Source organism: Podarcis liolepis (assembly GCF_965112155.1).
Source record: "Podarcis liolepis genome assembly, chromosome: 9".
NCBI classification, from domain to species: domain Eukaryota; kingdom Metazoa; phylum Chordata; class Lepidosauria; order Squamata; family Lacertidae; genus Podarcis; species Podarcis liolepis.
The window spans coordinates 25,702,491-25,726,163 of NC_139564.1; the positions used below are offsets into that span (position 1 = coordinate 25,702,491).

Here is a 23,673-nt window from a genome sequence, read left to right on the forward strand (position 1 = left end):
CCAACCTTCTGATCGGCAAGCCCTAGGCTCTGTGGTTTAACCCACAGCACCACCCGCGTCCCTTAACATTAGAAACACTTTAAAACAACTCACAGGCCTGATCCTGACTATCTCCTTGCCTGCTTAGAAATATAATTTGCAGACTATGAGGAGGGAGGGAGCTAAACTCTGAAGAAGGGTGTTGCACTGCTAGCAATTCTCATTCATATCAGTGTAACATGTAGCTCATTAAATACTTAACAGGGCTCCTCTTCTAGAAATGGAGGGAACCTGGTATAATCACATGGAGCAGAATAATACAGTGCCATAATACAGTGGTTCCCAACTGGTGGTCCACAGACCCCAGGGGGTCCGTGTAACCTACCCAGGGGGTCCATGGCACATCCTTGTCATCTGTCTGGGACATCCAAAGAGAACGGTGTCTAAAAATGCACAAAATTGCAACTGGGTGTGCGTCTCGCACAAAATTGTAGCACCCCAAAAGGCACTGGGACATGTTGGAGGGTATGGTGGTAACATTCATGCAAAAATAACAAAAACCACAGAGATGTCAACATTTTCAAAAGTAGGGGGTTCATTGCTTGGCTTTTGAAAAGCAGGGGGTCCACACAGTACTTAACTAATTGGGAACCACTGCCATAATGCATTTCTTAACATTTCAGTGTCCCCCAGACTACTGCTTTTTTCTTTTCTTTTCTTTTTTGCTAACACCCGTTTACCTTTTTAACAAGGCCCCCTATCCTACCAAACAACTCCTAGGAAGCAAAGTGGGGGGAGAGGAGTGTGTGGTTTAGCAGGGCCAGGTGACAAAAAAGGGGAACTGCCCGTGGCAAGCAGGAGCTGTTGTATTATGTGTTTGATTGGGTGTGTCCTTATGTATATGTGTGTGTGTGTGTGTACACACACACACGTGTGTATGTGCATACATCCAGTGCTTTTTTTCGGGGGGGGGGCGCATTTTGTGAACCTTTGTACTTTTGTCCATTTACTGTGTTTATTTCCCCCGATTTTAACTATAAAATGGTGATTTTCTTGAGTCAAAATGAGAGTGCCCCTAAACATTTTTAAGGTGGGGGAAGCACTGCATGTATCTATATGTGCAGCTACATACCCAGTGCCCGCTAAACAAGCTATAGCTTAGGGCACCACTCTCTTGCCCCCCCCCCCATTTTTCACTATTACAGTAATATACTTCTTCCTACCTGTATTTCAGTTCAACAATTACTTTGATGAAATACGTGTTTCGTTATGTGCAAATGGCTTTAGATACCTGTTAGGCCCATAAATTACCATATAGCATATATTCAACACAAAAAACCAGCGACAATTTGTTGTTGACAAAGGTCAGCTGGACATATAAAGGGCCCCATTACCTTCAGCAGCTTAGGGCCTCATCAAACCTAAATCCGTCCTGTGCATACCGCATGCACTGTGGGAGGGTGAGCACACAAATATGAAGCGTGCATGTGCGTGGAACCGCATTTCCAGCTCTGCCTCACGAGCAAAGGCGGGCTATAGACACGCACCGTTTCTGTCACACGCGCTCACCGACACTCGCTCTCTCACGCACAACACACACACACACACACCCCGCCCCTTTTCCTTCTAGCGCCGGCACAACCCTCGCCCCCTTCCTCCTCCTCCTCCTGCAAACCCCGTGACGCCTCTCGAGACCCGCCCTGCGAGGCGGCAGAGGCGGCCGCCGAGGCAACAGAAGAAGCGGCAGCGTGACAGACCGCCGCCGGGTCGCTAGTCGTGCCCGCCCAGCGCCCGTTGGCGGGAGCTGCCCTCTCACCAGCCTGGAGGAAGGCGCTCCCGCACCCCGCGACGAAGGGGAGGGATGGGCTCGACCGAGGAGCTGCTGCTCCCGCCGCCCGAATACGCCTTCGAGAGGGACTGGGAGCCAGCGCCATCGTTGGCGTCTCCGGGCGGGAGGGCAGTCGCCCGGCACAGGCGGAGGAGGCAGCACCGGGAGCAGCAGCAGCAGCCGCCGCCTAGGGAAGAAGAGGAAGAGGGCGAGGAGGAACAACTGCAGGTGAGCGGCTGCATCTCCGGGCGGCCAGGTGCGGGTTGTAAAACGCCTCTTCCCTCTTTTTTGAACCTCGACCAGGCAGGATCCGCCCCACCAGTTGCCCGGGAGAACGGTTGGGGCCGTTGCCTTCCGGGGGCTTCTTGCAGAAGCGTCTGGTTTAGCCGATTGTCGTTTGCAGGATCGTGCAAGAAACCACACACACACCTTTTGGGTCCGATGCAGCCCGTGGCTCTTCTTGGGTCCTGGGAGCCAAGCCTGGTGCTGGGACTGGGACGTGGTTTTGTAAGGGGTGGGGCGCCGCACCTGTGCAGCGCTGGCAAAAGCCGGACTGTGCACGCGCAAAACGCGCGCACGAGAATAAGCGGGGGGGGGGGAGCCCCCCTTCCCTCCTTGCACTGTCTATAATATCGTGCCTGTGGCGCTTGCGCTCTGAAAATAAAATTTAAAAAGCGTGGCTGCTGTTGTGAAAGGAAGGAATCCATGCTAGGGTATCTTTGCTTCCCCCCATCGGATAAGTTTGGAGGGTGGTGATCGTTAGGGAGGAAAAGAGACTGAACTTCCTGGAAGTGGGGGGGGGGTGGAGTTCTGCTAACCCCCTTGCAAGTTTTCCTGATGATGTATTGGGAAAATACACCCCACAGCTATGTTTATGTGGTTATGCAAACTTTCCACACGAGTGTGATTCCTCCCCAATTACTTGGGGGGGGGGATAAGAACCCTATATTAATTTTCCTATGCCACATCCCCATATATTTAAAGCACATAGTTTCCCCCAAAGAATCTTGGGAACTGTAGTTTGTGGCTCACAGAGCTACAATTCCCAACATGCTTAACACATCACAGTTTCCAGGATTCTTTAGGGAAAGTCATGCACTTCAGATGTATGGTGTGGCTGTGAATGTGGTGAGGCAGGTTTTGTTGACTGGGCTTTAATACTAACATGGTTTGTGATAGTTTGTGGGTCTTTCAGGTTGCTTTCCCTGAACTAGCAAAGGTGTCTGAACCCATGCACACAAATCACTCTCCTATAAACACAATCTTTGTGACTATAGAGCACTAAATAGTTAAATCCTCCATATTTTCAAAGAATGTGTGGAGTTACAACAATCATTGAGTTTGCAAGAATGGAGTTAAGAAGAAGAGGAGGAGGAGTTTGGGTTTGATATCTCGCTTTATCACTACCAGGAGGAGTCTCAAAGCGGCTAACATTCTCCTTTCCCTTCCTCCCCCACAACAAACACTCTGTGAGGTGAGTGGGGCTGAGAGACTTCAGAGAAGTGTGACTAGCCCAAGGTCACCCAGCAGCTGCACGTGGAGGAGCGGGGACACGAACCCGGCTTACCAGATTACGAGTCCACCACTCTTAACCACTACGGGGTGGTAGTTTAATCTGAATTTATTGAAATGGAATAGTAGGGTGTGGTCCAGTTTTTCTGTCTCCTTTTATGCCTGCACAGGTGTACACATAGACATAGTAGTTGCAATACTGCACCCAGTGCACTGCAATTTACCCAGTCTGGAAATACCTGAAGGATCACATAGCAGTGGAATAATTATAGGCCAGTATGCTATCCTTTGTTTATGTTTAGAGACTCTAGTCACAGATGCACCTCATAGCATCATTCAGATTTCTTGGAAGAAAGGCAATACAGGGGTACCTCGGGTTACATACGCTTCACTAACCCAGAAGTTAGTGGAGTCGGGTTAAGAACTTTGCTTCAGGATGAGAACAGATATCACCTGGTGGCAGCAGGAGGTCCCATTAGCTAAAGTGGTGCTTCAGGTTAAGAACAGTTTCAGGTTAAGAACGGACCTCCGGAACAAATTAAGTACTTAACCCGAGGTACCACTGTACAAGATTCCAGGGAAAGAGTCTACAATGATGTTTGTCTTGTTCAGAGGAATTGCGTTTGTTGATTGACATAAACCCGCTTTGCATGTTAAGCTTCTCTGCATGTCTCTTGAAGCACACATCTGCAATATGTGTCCAAGTGTATGTGCATAGGATGAACTCCACATAATCAGGAGCCCTGATCAGATGAGTCCTTTCTTACATGTGTAAGGTTGTAGTTATGGGCACATGTAGCAGATATTTCAACATGATAATGGGTGTGGACAGAGTCTGCCACTTCCCTGTTTTCATTGTACGTGCAGAGAAGAGCCCTAATGCATGAAGAGGGCTGTTCTTATGGAGGAACGAGAGATTCAAATTACAGTTCTGGTCAAAGCAGTCGTTTGGAAACAAACTACTGTTTTGGAAACAAACTAAATTTAAAATTTGTTTCTAAATGCATGGGTATGTTGTAGCTGGCATAAACTTAAAGGCATTCTTCATCACTGTGTAAGCAAAAACAGGAGATGCCTGTTTAAAAATGGTGGCTTTTTACAAAGAGTAATTTTTGTAAGTACTTTTATAATCCTATTTTTATCATGCCTGTCATCTTTCACTTTACTAGCTTTTCTTTGTGTACCATTGTGTCCAAAGCATGAGCTCACAGTTCTTTCTAAACAGATAAAATGAGCACCTCTGGCTTGGAAGAACCTGTTCATTATAGAGACCTGCCAACATTCTACAAAGAGGTGTGCTCAATCACAAATTAACTGGAGTTTTGCAGGTTCACTGTGCCATGGTATTGTTCATAAAATTTCCTTTGCTGAAAAACTTTTTGCAGAATTAATCAGCCCCACTTTACTAGAGCCCTTAGCCTTTTTACCTAAATTTATGTACAGTATTTATTCTATCTGAAATATTTACTTGCTACCTTTCTGCCTCCAAGGTGGCTGCCAATAAATGAAAATTAACAAAAGGCAGCAAACAATGGCCATTGCATATGAATTGTAGCCCTATTCAGGCATCTGGTTCTTATTCACATGTTGGAAATCCTATACACCTAAAAGACTGACCGCTTCAGACTGAACTGATCACACATTGGCCTGGGAACATGGCTGGCATGCGCATAAGTATCAAGGCTAGGGCTAGCCCCATACATTCTCATTAGCCAGTGCAGCTAGTGTAAACTAATTTGTTATTTATTGTGACTTGCTCTGGGAAAGTACCTAACTTCAAGGCTGTTTCTGAAACACCATCTCCATTTCAAACCATATGAGAATTGAAGATGCTTCTTGCAGCTATGCAAAAGATATGGTGAACACATTTCTTCTCCCCATCTTGATTTGAAGCCAAAGCCTTGGGGAGCCAATACACTTTTTTAAAAATCTGAATAAATTCTGGCTTGGGAAATTTGTCCTTTATTGTCATTGTGAGAATCTTCTAGGCTTTTTTGGGGGCTCCCCAGATTTGAGCTGCTGGAGCTAGTCTATGAAGCAAGGCTATCTTGGTCCACATAGAAGGACACTACTTGTCAGTTTGCATGTGAGATGGCACAGCAGGTGGCTTGATAGTTGATATATGGAGGCATGTGGCATCAGCACATTTTTCCTAAAGTGTTTGAAGGGATGCCCCCTTACCATGCTGCAGGAAAAGGAAGTATAGACGCTTGCAAATAATAATGAGAGTTGATCTTTGATCAAAATATAGCTGTGGTGGCTCAGTATCACTCCAGGTTTCGCTTTGTTTGGATCTTTGTGCCAGGAACAAGAGTTCCCAAAATATACTGATGGAAAAGAGAACATGCAACATCTCAGAGAGAACCTGGAGCCGAAGGGCTTCAAATTATTGTCAACCCAATGATGTGATGCAATATCCAGTTTTTAAGAAGCTTCTCAAGAGCTTGCAGTGCTGAAAAACATTAATTTAAAAACTTAGGAAATTGGTGGTTCAGAACATAAAACTAGTTCAGGAGCACCTCCTTCATGTCACAACTGATGTGGGATGTTTATGTAAACATTAAGGGTGTTTGTTACACCTTTTGTTATAACTTTAGCTCTGAAAAGATCTTGCCATGCTGATCAAAAGGCTGGAGAGCTTACCCTCAAGCTCTTCTGCTCCTAATGGGTTATATTCAGTGAAAATGTAAAGGTTCCTGAGACTTGCTTTTTGTAAAAGGTAAAGCGACCCCTGACCATTAGGTCCAGTCGCAGACGACTCTGGGGTTGCAGCACTCATCTCGCTTTATTGGCCGAGGGAGCCGGCGTATAGTTTCCGGGTCATGTGGCCAGCATGACTAAGCCGCTTCTGGCAAACCAGAGCAGCACATGGAAACGGCATTTACCTTCCTGCCGGAGCGGTACCTATTTATCTACTTGCACTTTGATGTGCTTTCAAACTGCTAGGTTGGCAGGAGCAGGGGCCGAGCGACGGGAACTCACCCTGTCACGGGGATTCGAATCGCCAACCTTCCGATCGGCAAGCCCTAGGCTCTGTGGTTTAGACCGCAGTGCCCATCCACTTTTTGTACTCTGCAACTAAATATTGGAAAGTAGCTTCTTTACAAATTCTAAATTTACTAAATATTGGTAAGTTGCTTCTTTACAAAAAGAAGTTGTCTACTGTTGGCTAACTTTTGCAATACTTGCAACCAAGGCCTCATCTGTGGAATCAACCGTGAGATTTTCTGCTGTTCAGGAACAAGCTGTTGACAGTTAACATGCTTTCCTTTTTGTTCTCTCTTCCTGTCTTAGTGGGATGGTGGGACCCGCATTGTGTTCTAAAAGGGGAAACAAAACTTCTCTGTGTTTGCAGTTTTCTAGCAACTGAGAATAAGGTTATATTTTCAGGAGTGCTATATACCTAATGAAATACTCCTAATCATCTTCAGAGTCGCAAGTGTTAGGGACAGACTTGTAGTGATATAAATTCAAATTGTGATAACATTTCAAGAACAGCAGTTGTCCATGAAAGTAGAGATTGAGAATCAGCACCAACCTTGTGAGAATGCAACTGAAATTTCACAGATGCTTTCCAGTAATAATTGTTAATTTAGGCATAACAAAAAATACAGCATCTGTAAGTCTATTTGGGATTAGCATAAATTTAATAGACAAAATTGTGGCCCACAGGCGAGTTTTAAGTTAAGAGGCCATTTTTGTAAGATCTGCTTGTTCTTTGGATACTTTTACTATAGAGCTCTCTATCCCCTGGTCATGAAACCAAGTCTTTCACATACTTTTATATATCACTTGTAGGCTTTAGTGATATAGTTAGGTTCCTGTTTTGTGGGCTTCCCATAGGCACGTAGTTGGACTCTGTGAGAAGATGTTGGACGAAATGGATCTCTGGCCGGATCCAGCAGGGCTCTTCTTGTATTCTTAAATAGTTATACAGTATGTTGACTTCAGTGTGTAAGGGAAGTGTGGAACTTCAGAACATTGTTCATGAGAGCCTACTGAGAATTTGCTGAGCTTTTGTGAAGAGGGCGGCCTTTCCTCCTCACAACATCTGGTGACCACTTGGATTTCAGCATCTGACTCAGCTTCCTACTCAGCTGAAGATTTTCCCCACACTCAGCAGAAACTAGGATAACACCTGCAATTCCACTGGCTGCTTTGCAAGGGCAAGGCAACCGTAGCTTCTTTTACATCTGTGTTCTGAGCTACTTTAGGGCAAAAAAAAAAAAAAGCGGGAAGAGAATAAAGGGTGGTTAAAAATAATGAGGACATAAGAAGCTGCCTTAGTATAAAACCATTAATCCATCTAGCTCAGTATTGTCTACACACTGGCTGATAGTGGCTCTGCAGGGTTTCAGACAAGGAAAATTCTCAGTCCTTCCTGGAGATTGAATCTGGGATCTTGGGTGTGCCAAGCAAGTGGTCTACCTCTGAGCTACAGCCCTTCCTCCAAATGAAGGCTTAATATCCAAATCTCTGAATTGAATTTTGTTAATGTGTGAAGAAGCCTGCCATAAGAGTTTCATAAGCTTACTCTTCAAACGCTTTAAAAGCTGACAAAGAGAGCGCCATTTATATAAAGTGGGTTCCACAAAGTGCCTTGTACTACTGGAATGCACATTTCTGCTGATTCTCCTTCAGCTGCAGCCCTCCACACCACATCCGTGACCCTAAGGAGTGGTTTGGGAGGGGAGGGTATAAAGGAATACAGCCAGAAGAAGGAGAATACAGGAAAGCTCCATTGCGTGAATGGAACTCTGTAATTCTTTGGATCTGTGCCATAGTTATTCAGCTCTTTCCAAGCATATTAACTATATATATTCAAGTAAGGATTTTTAGATTATATTCCTAGCCGTTCCTCTCTTTTTCCTTTCCTTTAAAAAAACAACAACTAGAAATCTTGTTATCTTCCTTAGCGGAAGTGTATGCTTATAAGCTTATTATTATAGTATTCTCAATGAGGAATGAATAATATGAATTATAGTTTATGGTTGATATTTATAGTAAATACTGCAAGCCCAGAGTTTTGCACATTTTGGCTGATGAGGGAAGCAGAAAAGGATACCATTTTCATACCTGTTGTACGCTTAATAAATGTTTTGTATTGTTTATATTGCATTTTTATTGTGCACTTTCATAGGTTTAGCAAACTGTAAAGCAAAATAAATGAAACTTGCTTGTGTTCCAAAGTATTTATTATGTGATTTTTTTAAATTACAAGTTCACAGACTGGGTGTTTGTACTTCCCATACTATTTCAGCATTAGGTCATTCATTTAGATCTTTAAAAATTGTGGATATCGGCAATAAATGTACTTAGTAGTACCCCTAAAGGTAAAGGTACCCCTGACCGTTAGGTCCAGTTGCGAACGACTCGGGGGTTGCGGCGCTCATCTCGCTCTATAGGCCAAGAAGCTGGCATTTGTCCGCAGACGGCTTCTGGGTCATGTGGCCAGCATGACTAAGCCGCTTCTGGTGAACCAGAGCAGCGCACGGAAAAGCCATTTACCTTCCCGCCAGAGTGATACCTATTTATCTACTTGCACTTTGATGTGCTTTCGAACTGCTAGGTTGGCAGGAGCAGGGACCGAACAACGGGAGCTCACCCCATCATGGGGATTCGAACTGCCGACCTTCTGATCGACAAGCCCTAGGCTCTGTGGTTTAGACCACAGCGCCACCCACATCCCAGTAGTACCCCTACTAAGCATTTATCTCCTGATTGTACAGCTGCTAGGTTGCTACTTAATCCATGATGATGTTTTGGTTTCTTACACACTAATGACACAGCATGAATATAGTGCTAGGGTTTTTTTTGGGGGGGGGGATAAGTCCAAATCTATTGGTCAGTGTTTGTACAGTTGACATTGGCATGGAAGAATGGTTGGTATAAGCAGTATTATTCAGGACAGTCCTGTCCCAACTCATGGCCATTCCGAATGTGGCAATTTGTTCTTGACATGGACTGTAGCACAGACGCGGGATGGATGTTGAGTACAAATAGTACAGATTGCATAGGTTTCATGAGTGCTAAATTGTGTTAGACCTGTTCAAGCCACATTGCTTTCTCTCTAATGTCAATTAATGTGAGCTGATGCAGCTTACAAGAGTATATGTTCCTGTTTCCTACAAAGTGTTTGGCACCATGGTTTTATTTTAGGAAACCACTTCACAAAGTTCTGGCTGGATTGGTATTTGCTCAGCTAGTATTTAAGTGTTCAGTTGCCATAACCAAATTCTTGAGCCCACCTTGGGGAAGCGGGGGGGAGCTATGACTGACATCATATGGTAATAAAAAAAAAATCATATAACAGCTGAATAGGTTTTTGCATAGTGGTTGCTTTGCTTTTCATTGTTCATTTATTCCTTATCTCAGTTCAGCACGACCAGCTTAATCCTGTGCCTGCTCATGTTTTTCCTTCCCAAAAGAAATAAAATAAGCCATTTACTACCAGTTAAATGTCATTCCTGACTGTTCAAGCTTTGCTATCTTATTTTATTTTTACCTGAACATAAATATAAATCCATTGCTGTAACATTGTTCCTGGTATGTTACATTTTAAAATTTAAGAAACCAGTAAAACCTTTTGCTAACCCTCCTTCACATTGCAAAATTAAAATTTATGTTTTATTTTTCCCCCCAGAAAAATATACATTCTATATTTTGTGAAACACTACCAAATTTTTAGTGGAAACAGTAGTGGAAGAAAGTAGTGAGTTATCCCCTCTGAAAATGTTTATGATGTGGTATAGAAAGATCCTGTGCGAACACTTTTGGCTTCTATTCTACAGCAGTTGCGCTATCGCACATGTGATTGCATACATTCTAAAACCCTCTTGTGTACAATTATAATTTATTGCATTTCCTCTCATTGGCATATATTATTTCCTTCCTTGCTCCTCATTTAGCCTCACAACAACCCTGTGTTATTACGCTGTGAGATCAGAAGTTAGGCTGCAAGCTTCTTGGTGAAGTGGGGTTTTGTACAGTACTTGTGTCTTTGACATCTAGTATACTAACCAGAGGGCAGCAAACGGATGATATGGGATTATGACTCCCATCGTCCCTCACCATTTCCCATGCTGGCAGGGGCTAATGGAAGCTGGGAGTCCCAACAATGTCTGAAGAACATTGGCTCTGCCTAGTGCTACAACACCCTATTCTCACAGCAAGAATCACTGCTTAATCCTCTTCCCAGTTACTGGAATCTGTCTGTCTCAGCAGACAACGGAAGTGCGTACCTTAAGGGGGGGAAGCCAGATGGTTGAAGAGCTACAGCACCCGCTGTGGCTGTAGAGATTGATATGAGAGAGAAATGTTTTCTTGCAGTTGGGGCAGATGAAGGGTTCAGGTTTTGCTGCTACACGTGCAGAATGGCATTTCTCTCTGTGCTCCTCTCAGTGGTCATTTCAGTGGTTGGTGCTGTGGATATACAACTTGAGTGTCTTGTCTCCAGGCACTGCAGTCATCTGCAAGGTATTCCCATATGGCAGGGTTAATGTTACCAGACTCCATGTCATGTTTGCAGACATCTTTGTAACACAGAGTTAGACTGCCAAAAGGCCTAGGGCCTGAAGCCAGCTCCCCATAAAACACATCCTTGGGGGGTCCTGGTATTTTAAATTATGTGTGCATGACCAAGCCAGCATAGACATCACAGAGACAGAAGTGTGAACATGCTGGGAATGTGGCCTTGAGAGAGAGCGCATGCTTGTTCAAGACTCTGTCATGCCAAGTGCACAACTCGCTTCCACAACTCGCTTCCATAAAGCAGCATACTCAACACAAATCCTGGTAGACCTTCAACTTGGTATTTGGTCATTCTCCCAAACGCTCTCGGAAAGGCAAGTCATTGCTGTAGTTGCCTTGCCAATGCACCTGTCCAGCTCAGCATTGATGGGAAGGTTGCTGGTTATGGTGGATCCTAGGTAAACAAAATCGTCTACTGCCCTAACCATGTGTTGCGTGGAGTGCTGAAGGCTTGGGCAAAATGGTTGATGAGTCTCTGTAGAGCTTCCTTGGAGTGCACTCTTAAGACTGTGTCATCTGAAAACAACATATCTCAGATTAAGAACCCACTACACTTTCGTCTTGGTGTGAAGATGTGCCAGGTTGTACAGATGCCCACCCCTCTTTGAATGGAAGTACATACCGTCATCAGTCAAGCTGAAGGCATGGGGAGAGCAAAGAGAATTGGAGCAAGAACACAGCCCTATTTCACACCGTTCTTTATAGGAAAGTGTCCATGGATGAACAGTCATACTGGACAGTGCCATGTATGTTCTCGCGGAAGGCACAACCATATTGTGGGCATCCTATCTTAGGTGAGAATCCTATCTTGTTGAAGAGTCCTTTTCAGCTGACCAGGTCAAAAGCCTTCGTCGGGTCTATGAAGGCAATGTACAGGGGGCTTCTCTGCTCTCAGCATTTCTCCTGCAGCTGGCAAGTGAGGAAATCATGTTGACCACTGATCTGAGCTCTAAAGCCACATTGTGACTCAGGATAGATCCTTTCAGTGAGTGTAATTTGTTGAGAATTACACAGACAAAGGCTTTCCCAACAGTAGCTAGCAGGGAAATTCCACAATAGTTAGCATGGCAGTCACCTTCCCACAATACATGTGGTTAAATTTCTTCACTATTTCTTGTATGTTATATTGATTATAACAGTCTCCTTTTTAAAAGAGAGAGAGATAATGAGAATATTTTAATAACTTTAATCAAAATGGATCTGGTTATAGAACAACTGTGATTCCAGACACATTCAGCAACATTTAGCTATATTTATACTTTTATTGTGGGGGTGGGAATAGAAGGGAATTTAAGCCATGCATAAGTCATTGTGTGTCCATGTGCATGCACCAAAGTCATGATGCATCTGCTTCCTCACCTAGAGATTCAACTTCCAGAGACCCAACATTTCTATAAAAGGCAAAAGCAGGAAAAGAGTGAATATTAAAGGGACAGTTTTGAAGTATATGCTTTGGGTGATCTGCCAACTGAATCCCATACCTTGTTGCACATTTGGCATGCAACTGAAGTGCTGCATAGTGCAGATCTCGAGGGGGCAGTTACATTGTTCAAACCTTCCACCTTTATTACTGCAGAAGTTGGGAGGGGGAAGAAATTACTAAACTCAAAGTTGGGTGCAAATTGCTGATTGGTTTGGGGGATGTGTGCATTTTTGTTTTGTTTTTGTCTGAAGAAACCACTTGAGTATAAAAAAGAGTAATACTTACAGCTTTTCCTTTCTAACTATCCATCTACTTTAAGGAGGTACACAGTAATTTTGCAAAATGTATTTAATATGTGTTAGTGAAAATATTGAACCACATAAAACTAGTTGATGTTTATGAAATGGGAGACTTCTGTGCACAACCATGGACACAAACATACTCTGCTAGATGATTCTGTATGTAAATTTATAAACATTCACTGGTGGCATAAACCAAAACTTATTGGTGATTAAACAAAATTTCTAAATAATATCTGAATAGACAAGTACAAAAGTCTATACTTACAGTCCATATGTTACATTCCTTCTTGCCTTAAGCTACAATATTTAATTTCTTTCTTCGGGAAATTCTCCCTCAAGATTTTGGTGTATTTACATACATTCACTCGTGATATAAACTGAAGAAGCCCGAGACTCTTCATGGGCGAAACAGATGATTCTGTATGGCATGGGTCACCAACATAGTGTTTGTGGGCTCACATGTGCCTACAGAGGCCTTCCTGGTGCCCATAGGGTCTCTTCCCCTGCTGAAATTGGGGCTTGAACAAAGCCTTATTTAGCTATTCAAAGGCTCGCTCCCCCCAACTCTAATTCTGTGTGGGCAATTGCAAAGGGGTTTCAGCTGGGAGGAAAGAATTGCGGCATGTGTGTGGTGCCCACAACAGTTCCTCTATTTCACAAATGTACCTATGAACCCAAAAAGGTTGGCAAACAATAGTGTACAGCATCAAAGGAGATCAGGGCTAAAATATGCCTCAGGGTGAATGATGTATGAATATTGCTCTTTATCTGGAAATAGCTTTCAGCATTTTATTATAATGAGTAAGGCAGCACTTTAACCCTTATGAATTCTACTAAACTAGAATTTTAATTTCTAATGGCACATACTTCCTGCACTTATTCATGTGTAATGTAATGTAAGTCTCATGGAGCTTAAGGGGGGTTACTCCATAGTAAGGGTACTTAGGATTACACTGCTTGTTATTGGGTTTTTTGGCCTGTTTTGCTACTCACTAGGGAAAAAATGCAAGCTGTATTATTCTTGCTGTTAGATATCTAATTAAAGCATCAGTGTAGGAAATGTTTTGGCTATAGAACTAGACTTAAAACAAACCTCTTCTCCAGAATTTTTTTTTATGATGGATATTTAATCACGATAATTACAGTTTACAAGGCAAGCCTTGTGTTGCTAACAGTATTGACTTGTTGAGTAAAATATTTATGAGTAGCTTCTTGCTGAGCTTTGCTCGTCTTTAATGGAAGCATTAGCAGTGCTGTGCATTGTGTACTTCATCATCTTAAAAGGTTGCTTTACATTACCCATCTCCATCAAAAGCCTGTCCACAGAAGCTTTGTGCAATATCTTTTTTATAAAGATGATAAGGAATTCAATACTTGGCTCTGCCGCTATTATTCAGTACTGTAGTACACTCCTATTATTAAGGGGGAGAGGTGACAAGATGGAGCAGTGAATGAGGAAAAATGGTCTCTCCCCCATTCTCGCTTCTCATGGACCACGAGGCACAATTGAAGACACAGGAATCTGCCTTATACTGAGTCAAGATCAGTATTACCTACACTGGCTGGCAGCAGTTCTCTTCCTAGCCCCCCCCCCCCCCGAAATACCAAGGATTGAGTTTAGGACCTTCTTCATTCAAAGCAGATGGTCTACCCCTGAGCTCTGGTCCTTTGGGGTCGGAAAAGTAGTGTGATGGAAGAAATTACCAGTTTCTAAAATTAAAAAGGTGCAAGTAGCAGGGTGTTGGGGAAAAGGGAAACCTCCTGAGTATATTTACGCAAAGCCCTTTATGAAGATTTCAGGTAATGACAGGTTTGGGAAAGGGGCGTTTCTAGTACAGCACCTTGTACATTGTAGGCATTAATAAAATACATTGCTTTTGGATGACAAAAGCCAATAATGCAAGCTATTGTTAGTTGTGGTAGGGGCCACTATAAAGCATTACAGTGCAGAAAGATGAAAAACACCAACATTTCTGCACAGGAGGGTGGGTGGGTGTTTTTTTTAATGGCAGCAGTAACATGCTGCAAATTTATTTATCCAGATTTTAATAATCCAATGGTTTGTTTGTTTTTTCTTACTGCAGGTCCAAGAAGAAGACAGAGACTACAGTATTGAACCTATTACAGATGACTACAAAAAGATGGGAACTCTCTTTGGAGAGCTCAACAAAAGCCTCATTAGTATTGGCTTCACAAGGATGTATTTTGGAGAACGGATTGTGGAACCTGTAATAGTCATATTCTTCTGGGTTATGCTCTGGTTCCTTGGTTTACAAGCTCTTGGACTTGTTGCAGTCCTATGCCTTGTCATTATTTATGTTCAGCAGTAAAGCGCTATAGATGGTGGTTGAACACTATGTAATCTCTTGGTGGATTTACATATTAAACCGAGCAAGAATAGTCTATTAATAGCTGGTGTGCTGAACATTATATTGCCACTAAAGTTATGCACTCTTTCTTTTTGAACTGTCCTTATCTTTGCAATTTAAAACAAAGCAAAAAATTATAAATGTGTTATGAACTGATGGGTTAAAGAAGACCTTAATACAGGACAATAGAAGCTAATTAATAGAAGATACTGAATCATTTTAGTTCCTGTGGGTTCCAGTCCTGGAAGGTCTTTTTGGTATGAAAAGAAACTTGCCCAAAAATTAGGTTAGCAGTGGTTTTATATTTGTTCTATGACAACTTTCCAACAGTCCTTTTTGTACTGCAAACTAAACTTTTTAAAATGCTGGTTTGTATGAGCTTTTATGCTTCATTATTTTGTATCATCCTGTAAATCTCTCTGCAAACTTCTTTAGCCTTGTGTGTATACATATTCAGTCTTAAGCAAGTATGCTTCTGTACGACTGGTGCCATTTAATGCTTTATATGTATATAAGAAAAATTAAGGGAGGAATTCAACGTCACACTCTTCTGATCGTTCTGTCAGTGCAAGCGTTTTCTGCTTGCCAGACAGAACAGTTCCCCCTCTCCTCTGCCTGCCTGTTTCTCCCAACCCTCCAGAGCGAATTTGAAGAAGGCGCAAGGTTTCCATGGGGCAGGGAGAGGGGAGCCCTTGCACTGGCTTCCACTAGCATGCCAGGATAGTTGAATCCAGCCCAACATATTTACTAGATAAGAGACTAATACTCTTGCAGTTTTTCGTCCATGTCACATTCTCATTGTGACAAAATATTCCTCTCTTTTTGTAATGGCTTTCTAACATCCTACATCCTGTATCTGAAACTTTTCTATGCACAAGCACAGTAGACTTTGATGCAAGACAAACAACACTAAAGATGGTGGCTACAATCTTTCATGTGTTCCTTTCTAGTGATAGGGGCATTGTTCCTTTTGGGGGGATTCCAAAAACAAATTCCCTAGGTTTGGATGTATAAAACCCATCCTGAATTAGGTCAGATTCCTTCAGAGTCTGAACCTGATTTGTAATAACGCCAACTGTTCTTTTTGCCATTCTGTACCAAATGTACTCAGGAGTGTAAGAGCTCAGTACAAAGCCATCATTAGGCCCTAGTATATTGCTGAAAGTATTGTGGTTCTTACGAGGTTGATTTGCAAAGTGAAAGATTCTTTGAATGAGAAACTAGAGAAATGTTAGAGAAAACCATATTGAATGACAGCCATATAAGCATATTGCCTGCGCAATCTGTTGTAGCCAGTGACCCTTTTTTACAAAGAGTCCTTACCTTCACAGAGAGGCCTTTGATCAATGGAGGCAGAGCCGGCCTGCCCATGAGATGAGGTGAAGCACCCGCTTCAGGTGGCAGAAGTTCAAGAGATGGCGCTCGGCCCACCCCACCGCTTCCACCACTGAGAGGGAGGCCCATGGGCAAAGAAGCCAAACGGCAACACTTTGAGGAGTGCCTGGGCTCTCACAGAGTTCAGCAAGAGCCAGGGCATTCTTGGGCCACATTGCAAATCAGCTTAATTGGTAATGCTTTGATGAGCAGCACCCCAGCTCCCGCCAAGCTCAACAAGAGCCAGAGTGCAGTGGTGGCAGAAATGGGGAAGTGTAGGGGGACAGAAGGTGGCAATTCCTGTTTTGCCTCAGGTGGTGAAACAGGATGGGCTGCCCCAAAGTGGAGACCTCTAGTGGAAGGGCAGGACATTTCGCTGATACCTCCTTTTCTGTGGAGCTCTAACACTGCCTTTAACGCTGTTCTGGATAGTCTCCCAACCTTCTCAAGCTATTTTTTGTGGGGTGCTAAGAGGAAGAAGGAATCATTGATAACTTCATGCAACCTCATTGGTGGTTGCCTCCGCTGAATCAAAAGCTCTTTTGCAAACAAAAGTTTATTATTGGATACAATCAAACAGAATTATTTCTGCAGCTTTCGTTCTGTTCATACTCTATGGCCACATAAATATTTTTTTCTTGCAACATAGGTGTTACAACTATTCAGAAAAAGTTGGTTGATTTTGGATGCAATTTATTATATGCTCAACATAGTAGCATATTTTTTCACTTTTAAATGAATTTCTGATCTCCATTTCATTTGCCAAATATGTTGTGTCCATAACATTAAAACAGCCGAACCAACCTTTTTCTCCTGTACACTTTGCTTCATGCAAACATTTAAAATGGAGAAGCATTTGACCTTGCTACCTTTTGTTGCTGTTGACTTGTAGCAACTATAAGTAATCTCTTGTGAGTACTATGGCTCTATGTACAGCTGAATCTCCTTCACTTGCAGTATATTTCCTATTCATTTCATGAGAGGAAGACAAATCTGTACAAAGTGATTTCATCCATTGAAATGAATGAGGAAGGCCCATGCATACAGGGCCTCCATGTGAGCCAACACAGCCCAACTTGGGCTTGGGATCAAAGTTTGCATGATTGGGGCACATGTTTATAGCTACATATTATCAGAAGAAAAATATATAATTAGAATTTAAAAAATGAATTGGCAGAAATGTTTGATGTTTGAAAGATGAGGAATAGTCTCACAGGTTTTGTTTATAAAATGTATTACTCTTGTCTGTTGGCTACAAAGTTCAGTGCTATTCTGGTGCAAGCACTATTGAAACAATAGGAAGTGTGTAGCAAGGAAGACAGTGTTAGGTTGCCATATAAATGTCCATTGTGAAGAACAGTAACCCAACTCTTTACTTTGTATATATGTATATTTATTTATGTGAAGATATTTAAGGTAAATTACCACTTGGGCTATTGGTATTAAAATTGTTTGGGGAGCATAATATATAAATCCATGTGTGGGGATATTTCCACCTTAATTGATTTAATGACTCAGAGTTGTATGTGTGTGTGTATATGTGTATATATATGTTGTTTGAATTATCCAGCTGTACAAGAAACTTGGCAGGATCCAAAGGACCATGCATGATGTTTCATTTACAGACACCTCTTCTTGCTCCAACTCTTTTGCGCCAAAATACCATATCCAAGGGTTGGTTAAACCCTTCAGAGCTGCACATAACACGATGCAGGTGAATGTACTCGGGCGTAGAAACTGAAGGTCTCCCATCCATGTGTGGAAAAGCTTTATGGTGAAGCACAGGGGCTTTGGGAACACAAGACTATTAATAGACTGTTGGACTCTCACTTGCACTGAAAAGCTGCCACACACAAACTGACAAGGTTAAATTATTTACTTAGATACGTTTCTATAAAAGTGTACTTTGAGAACACTTCGTTACGTTTTCTAATAAAATGCTTTCTCATTACTCATTGTCCCTGCCTGATCATTTTTCATGAGGAATACATGGGAACATCAAAAAGCACAGCTGTATTCTGTTGAGCTTGTGATTCAGTAGGACCTGCAATAAACCAAGAAATCATTGTACAACACTAAACAGTGCTGCATCCATGAAGAGCGAAAAAAATCACTTTAGTAACTGATGGTTTAGGATTTAAGAGAAACCGGTATGTTGGTAAAGTGCTATTATTTGCAGATGACATCCACTGCAATACTAGATTTAAGCATGGATTCAAGGGGCCAGTGGGGAGTTTCTGTTTGGTGGGACCTTCTAAGCATTCCTCATTGAAAACTAGTCGCGTATGCCCAGTCAGTTGCTCCCCAAACGCAAGGGAATTTGGGAAGCAATTTAATACTAGAAGTAGAAGTAGTTTGGGGCATGGAAGGGAACTCAGAAGCCTGCCCATTTGAAGCTTTCAGAATACTGTTCTTACTGTGTGGTGGGCTTTCCATATGTGAGCTACCCTCCTACCCTAAAAAAAATATTAATTGGTCAATAACTCCAGATCCTAAATGGCTAATCCAGTCATTTCCCCTTAGCTGAACATTTCTGTGACAGCCCAGCTGTGTGAGAAGCCCTCTGATTCAAGGCAGCATCAGCTAACTTGCAAAGAAAAAGAGTGATTTGGCCCTGGAAGGAGGAAGAGCTGAAATGAACTAGACTGGGAAAGAGTTTTGACAATGGAAATCTCCAAGATATGTGATCAAGAGATGATAAGAAACTAGCATGTGAGCAGCTCTTTCATTTTCCTAACACATCAAAGGGTTTGGAGCAGGCATGCTGCTGTTTTTGATGAATGGAAGCGAGACCAGAGTGGTGGTGTGTGTACAGATGGGAGCAAATAGCTTAATTTTCCTTGGCTGTAAGTTGATCCTCAGGCTCCTTGCTTTGTATGGGATGTCTTTTCATCAATACCTTGTGTCTATGAATGTTTTGGTAATATGGAAGCTAACTTTACACCCACAAAAAGCAAGAATCTGATACTATTAAAACCACCTATTTGGAGATGCCTATCTTAGCTACAGTGAAGCAGTGGTTTGTCTAGTGTGCTATCTTGTTACATGTTAAAAATTGATTTCCCAGTGTTTATTTTTCCCATCACCTTGTGGATGCAATATGCTGTAAAATGCTTAACTAGAACTGACATCAGCCAAGCACCTGCTTTCCTCCGGCATTTCATTCTGTAAACCTTAGACTGTTGGGATCACGCTATCTTTCACAAGCAGCTGAGCTCCACAAACTAGGCTCTACTGAGGAGTCAGCATATTATGCAGCCATTACATTTCTGTTGCTGGCCTGAACAGATACTGGGGGTTTTTCTTCCACCTCTCTGGCAAATTTTTATCAGCTGGGTGCTTAACATTCTGATTCCTTGTGTTAACAAGAACTGCTTGTGCAGCATCTTCCTGATATATTGCTGTTGACATGTATACTGTTCAGTTTGGTTCCAAATTTATGTAGGAAGAAATGTGTTTTTAAAAATAATTTTCTTGTGTTCTCAATAAAGTGCTCACTCAACTATTAAAAGGAACAATGAACGTACTGGGCTGGGAATGTTTGCAAATTGTTGCAGTCTGCACTTTTGATGTAGTTTGTACTGATAAACCTCTGTGTAAGGATTTCATATTCCTTTATACACCATTGCCACTTTTACATTCCATTCTGCAGCCTGGTCAAGTCCTTGAATTCCATCTACACTGCCTTTCCCTCCCAAGTACCCTTGTTCCTACTGTGCAAACACTCTTAAGCAGCAGATGGAGAAAAAGGCAGTTTTATCTTTGGTGACCGTGTTTCATATTACAGTACACTTATATTAAAGGCACAGGGTCAGCAGTCTGTTTCTCCTGACCAGTTGACAAGCCTACATCAGGCGGGTGGGGCTGAGAAAGTGATGCTACAAAGGCCAGATAGTGAACGCCATGGCTATTAGAGGATTTGAATCTACATCTTCTCAGTCCAAGTCAAACCTTGTACCATAGGTGAGAATATTATTTACCAGAGCACATCATGTACTACAATGCATTATGGCAATGTTCTGCCAGTATTACCTATGGTGACTGTGAGAGTAAATATCCCTTCAAAATATCCATGACACAAGAGAGAAAGTTTGCTTTTCCTGCTCAGTTCCTGTTTGCACTGGTTCAGCTACGTTCAATATACCCCTTAAATATACACACATATAATTTGATAGCAAGATTGGACCCACACCCTCCCATCCACTCTGAACAGATGAGAGGTGCAAAGAACTTCAGGTGCCTTTTCCCCATTGATGGAACAACTGATTGTTTGGGAGGAGAATGCCTGCATCATTTTTGTGGCCTGCGCTTTTAGATGTGGCAGCCATTTTGTGTTATACCCACCCCACCCAGCAGCCTTTTTTTTGTGTGATGCCTTCACCGGAGCAATTTTGTGACTTGCACCCAGGGCACTTTCTCAAAATTCCAGATATGCCCACACATCCAAAAAAGTTGGCAGCCTTGCACTACAATTAAAAGAGTAACATTCATGTTAACTTACACGATGGTAATTCCCCCAGATGATATTTAGTTAACAGATATGTGGTGGGTGGTGAAAGTTTTGTGTATTATTTACTATATCTTATAGTTCTGTTATATCTTGTAGTTATATAATATTATAGTGAGTGCCAGGAGATAAGAAAGAGAAAGAGCCATGTAAGCAGTTAGGTGGCTAAGTCTCTCCTGCCTCCATTTCATGGCTTTTGTGGACTTAAGGCAAGATTTGTGAACAGCAATACCGATAGTTTAGTGGCATTTCTGCACACTTAAGCAGGTGTATTTTACTAGTGCCCAGTCCCTGAGGCTGGCTTAAAGTTTCATAGGTATGAGCTCTAGTGTTTTATCCACTTCAGGGTCTTGACCTACTTTCCAAATACTCTGAGGCATAATTTTTAGTCCCACGCACAAGGAAGTGATCATTTACAGCAATTTTTTTGCAGGAAAAAGTTTTACAGGATTTAAGAAAATGTGGGCTCTAGCAGTGGAAAGCATGTCGGGATTAAATAATTTTCTCTAGCTCTGGCCAAAAAAATAATGAATGTATCCTTTGGCCAAGTTTTAAATTCTCCAGTTGATGTGCATGAAAGTCTGGCGGTGTCTGTGGACTTGGTGATAAATGTATTTCCAAATCTGCTTTGACTGAAGAAAATTCTGCTCTTTGGTACTGAAGCTTCAAGCATAGACTGTCATTTGAGCTCATAATTAACTTGCTGTAGGTCACTGCCCTCTTGGAAGGCTAATGTACAAGAATGGGAGGGTGATTATAGCTTGGGTGGCATTAAATACTTAATTTCAAGAGTAAGAAGAGCCAGGTGTTCAAGAATGCCAGGAAATCCATCCCATCCCCATCTGGTCCTCCTGAGAGAAACCAGGAATGGCCTCTGACTTGGATTCCCCTCTCCTCCAGAAAGAACCCAGCACACACACACACACAGAGAGAGAGAGAGAGAGAGAGAGAGAGAGATGTCCAGTATGCCAATGGTGAGACAAAATTACTTTGTTTTTGCTTTTTAATTAATTAATTAATTGTATCATATAGAGTAAGGCTTGGCATTGAAATTAGGCTGAAAATTATTTAGCCTCAGTATGAACATATGAAGCATATACTCTGTGTGTGTGTGTGTGTGTGTGTGTGTGTGTGTTTTCTCCTAGTACACATTAAGCAAGTTGATCTGAAGAAATGCCAGTGGATTTTTAGAAGTTAGCAGGTATGTAATACTGGTGGGTGTTATCAAAGCCCATTATGAACAGTTGTGACCGTTTTTTGTGGCTTTGTGGTAAGCAAGCACATAATCCTGTTTCCCCCTGTTTCCCCTCATGCAGGCAACTCCCTTACTCTCTTTTTTTTTTTAACTCTCTTCCGGTATTTATTCTGTATGTGAGGGGCAAACGATGAAGAAGTTTAAAGAACCACTCACCAGACTGAAACCATTTTATATGCATTTTACTTTGAAGCAGATTTTAGTTGTATCCAGTTCACATTAAAGTTGTAGAACTGGACCCAATGCTCAGTTCTCATTTTTGTCAGTTTAAAACAGTAACAAAGCTGCTTGTGTTTAGATCTTTGAAGCTATGAGGTCAAGTACTCCTTGCATTAGCCTTCCTGTAAAATGCATTAGTGTGTCCCCGTGGAAAATCAAAACTCTTATGGACATAAGGTTTATAATGCTTCTAGTAGCATCTAAGCCCAGCAATTAGGATCATTATCTCTGCACAGTTCTTGTTTCACTGACTTCATTATGAGCTAAGGCTAGCTGAACAATTCTTAAATGACACATTATAGATATTTAATATTTATATTACTGCTGTGAAACAAAACAAATATTGATGTGTTTTCACCATAGATGAATCCAGCTTTTTCAAATCTTCGCAGTACCCCCCACTAGAAACAGAAAATGTTACATGAAGCTGTAAAATGTATATTCTGAAGTGCATATTGTACATTCCTTTTTCTATATATTTCCTTTATGCATAAGTTACATTTCAATTATTCTAGCAAGGGTTATAGAGGAACACACTATAAAAGCAAATGTTAACTACACACATATGTGGTAAGTTAATCATACATAGTTATAATTCTCTACCTGTCTTGTCTTGGCCAGAGGAATCTTCAGCAGAGGATGACCAAGAGGCCTTCGAATCAAGCCCTGGGTCACCTTCCATTCAGAGATGGGGAGCCAGGATTCTGCGACAAGCATGAGGAGGGTCTATCTGCACCCAGAGCGAGTTCTGACATCAAGAATGAATGTGCCCCAAGCCCCAAAAAGAGGTGATGCCTCAAACACTAAAAGCGAACCCAGCCCAACCCAACCAGGGAAGTGTCTGACTTCAAGCAAGGGTTCTTTAGGAGTAAAGGTTTCCTCAGAAATAAGACCCTCTACTTAAGAATACCTCTCTGGATAGAATGGATGGGAGTTAGCGGAGATTGTAGTCTGGTTCCAGCAGCTCCAGCTAAAAACCACAAGTGCCAGGGTGGAAACGCTGCTGGTACAATGTCTATGTATCAGTACTGTGCGCTGCCTGCTAGCTTGATGTCCTGCCTACTCTAAATCGGAGCAAGAACTGCCCCTGACTTGCCTCTTGGCTTGGCTTTGCCCATGAACCAATTGGACCCTGACCTTGAACTGCTTTGACTTTATAGTCATGACTTGCTTGGTTAATCCTCTTTTCGTGAAGAACTTCAGCTGACTTGCCATCAAGGAAAATTCATGAAAAAAATGTTTATGGCATGCATGTTTGCTTTCTCCAAAGAAGGAAAGCCCACAACCTCCCGAGGAAGTCCATTCCATTGTCAGAACGTTCTTCCTGATGTTCAGTCTGAATCTTCTTTCTTGTAACATGTTTGCTCAACTACAA

The 23,673-nt window shown here is 42.2% G+C and overlaps 1 protein-coding gene across 1 annotated transcript; it reads left to right on the forward strand.

The window, feature by feature from the left end:
* Window positions 1-1,557: 1,557 nt before the first annotated feature.
* FAM241A (family with sequence similarity 241 member A) lies at window positions 1,558-18,268 on the forward strand. Its single transcript, XM_083459380.1, has 2 exons — window positions 1,558-2,035; window positions 14,659-18,268. The coding sequence occupies exons 1-2, from the start codon at window positions 1,841-1,843 to the stop codon at window positions 14,902-14,904; spliced, it is 441 nt and encodes a 146-aa protein (XP_083315506.1). The 5' UTR covers window positions 1,558-1,840; the 3' UTR covers window positions 14,905-18,268.
* The last annotated feature ends 5,405 nt before the right edge of the window (window positions 18,269-23,673 follow it).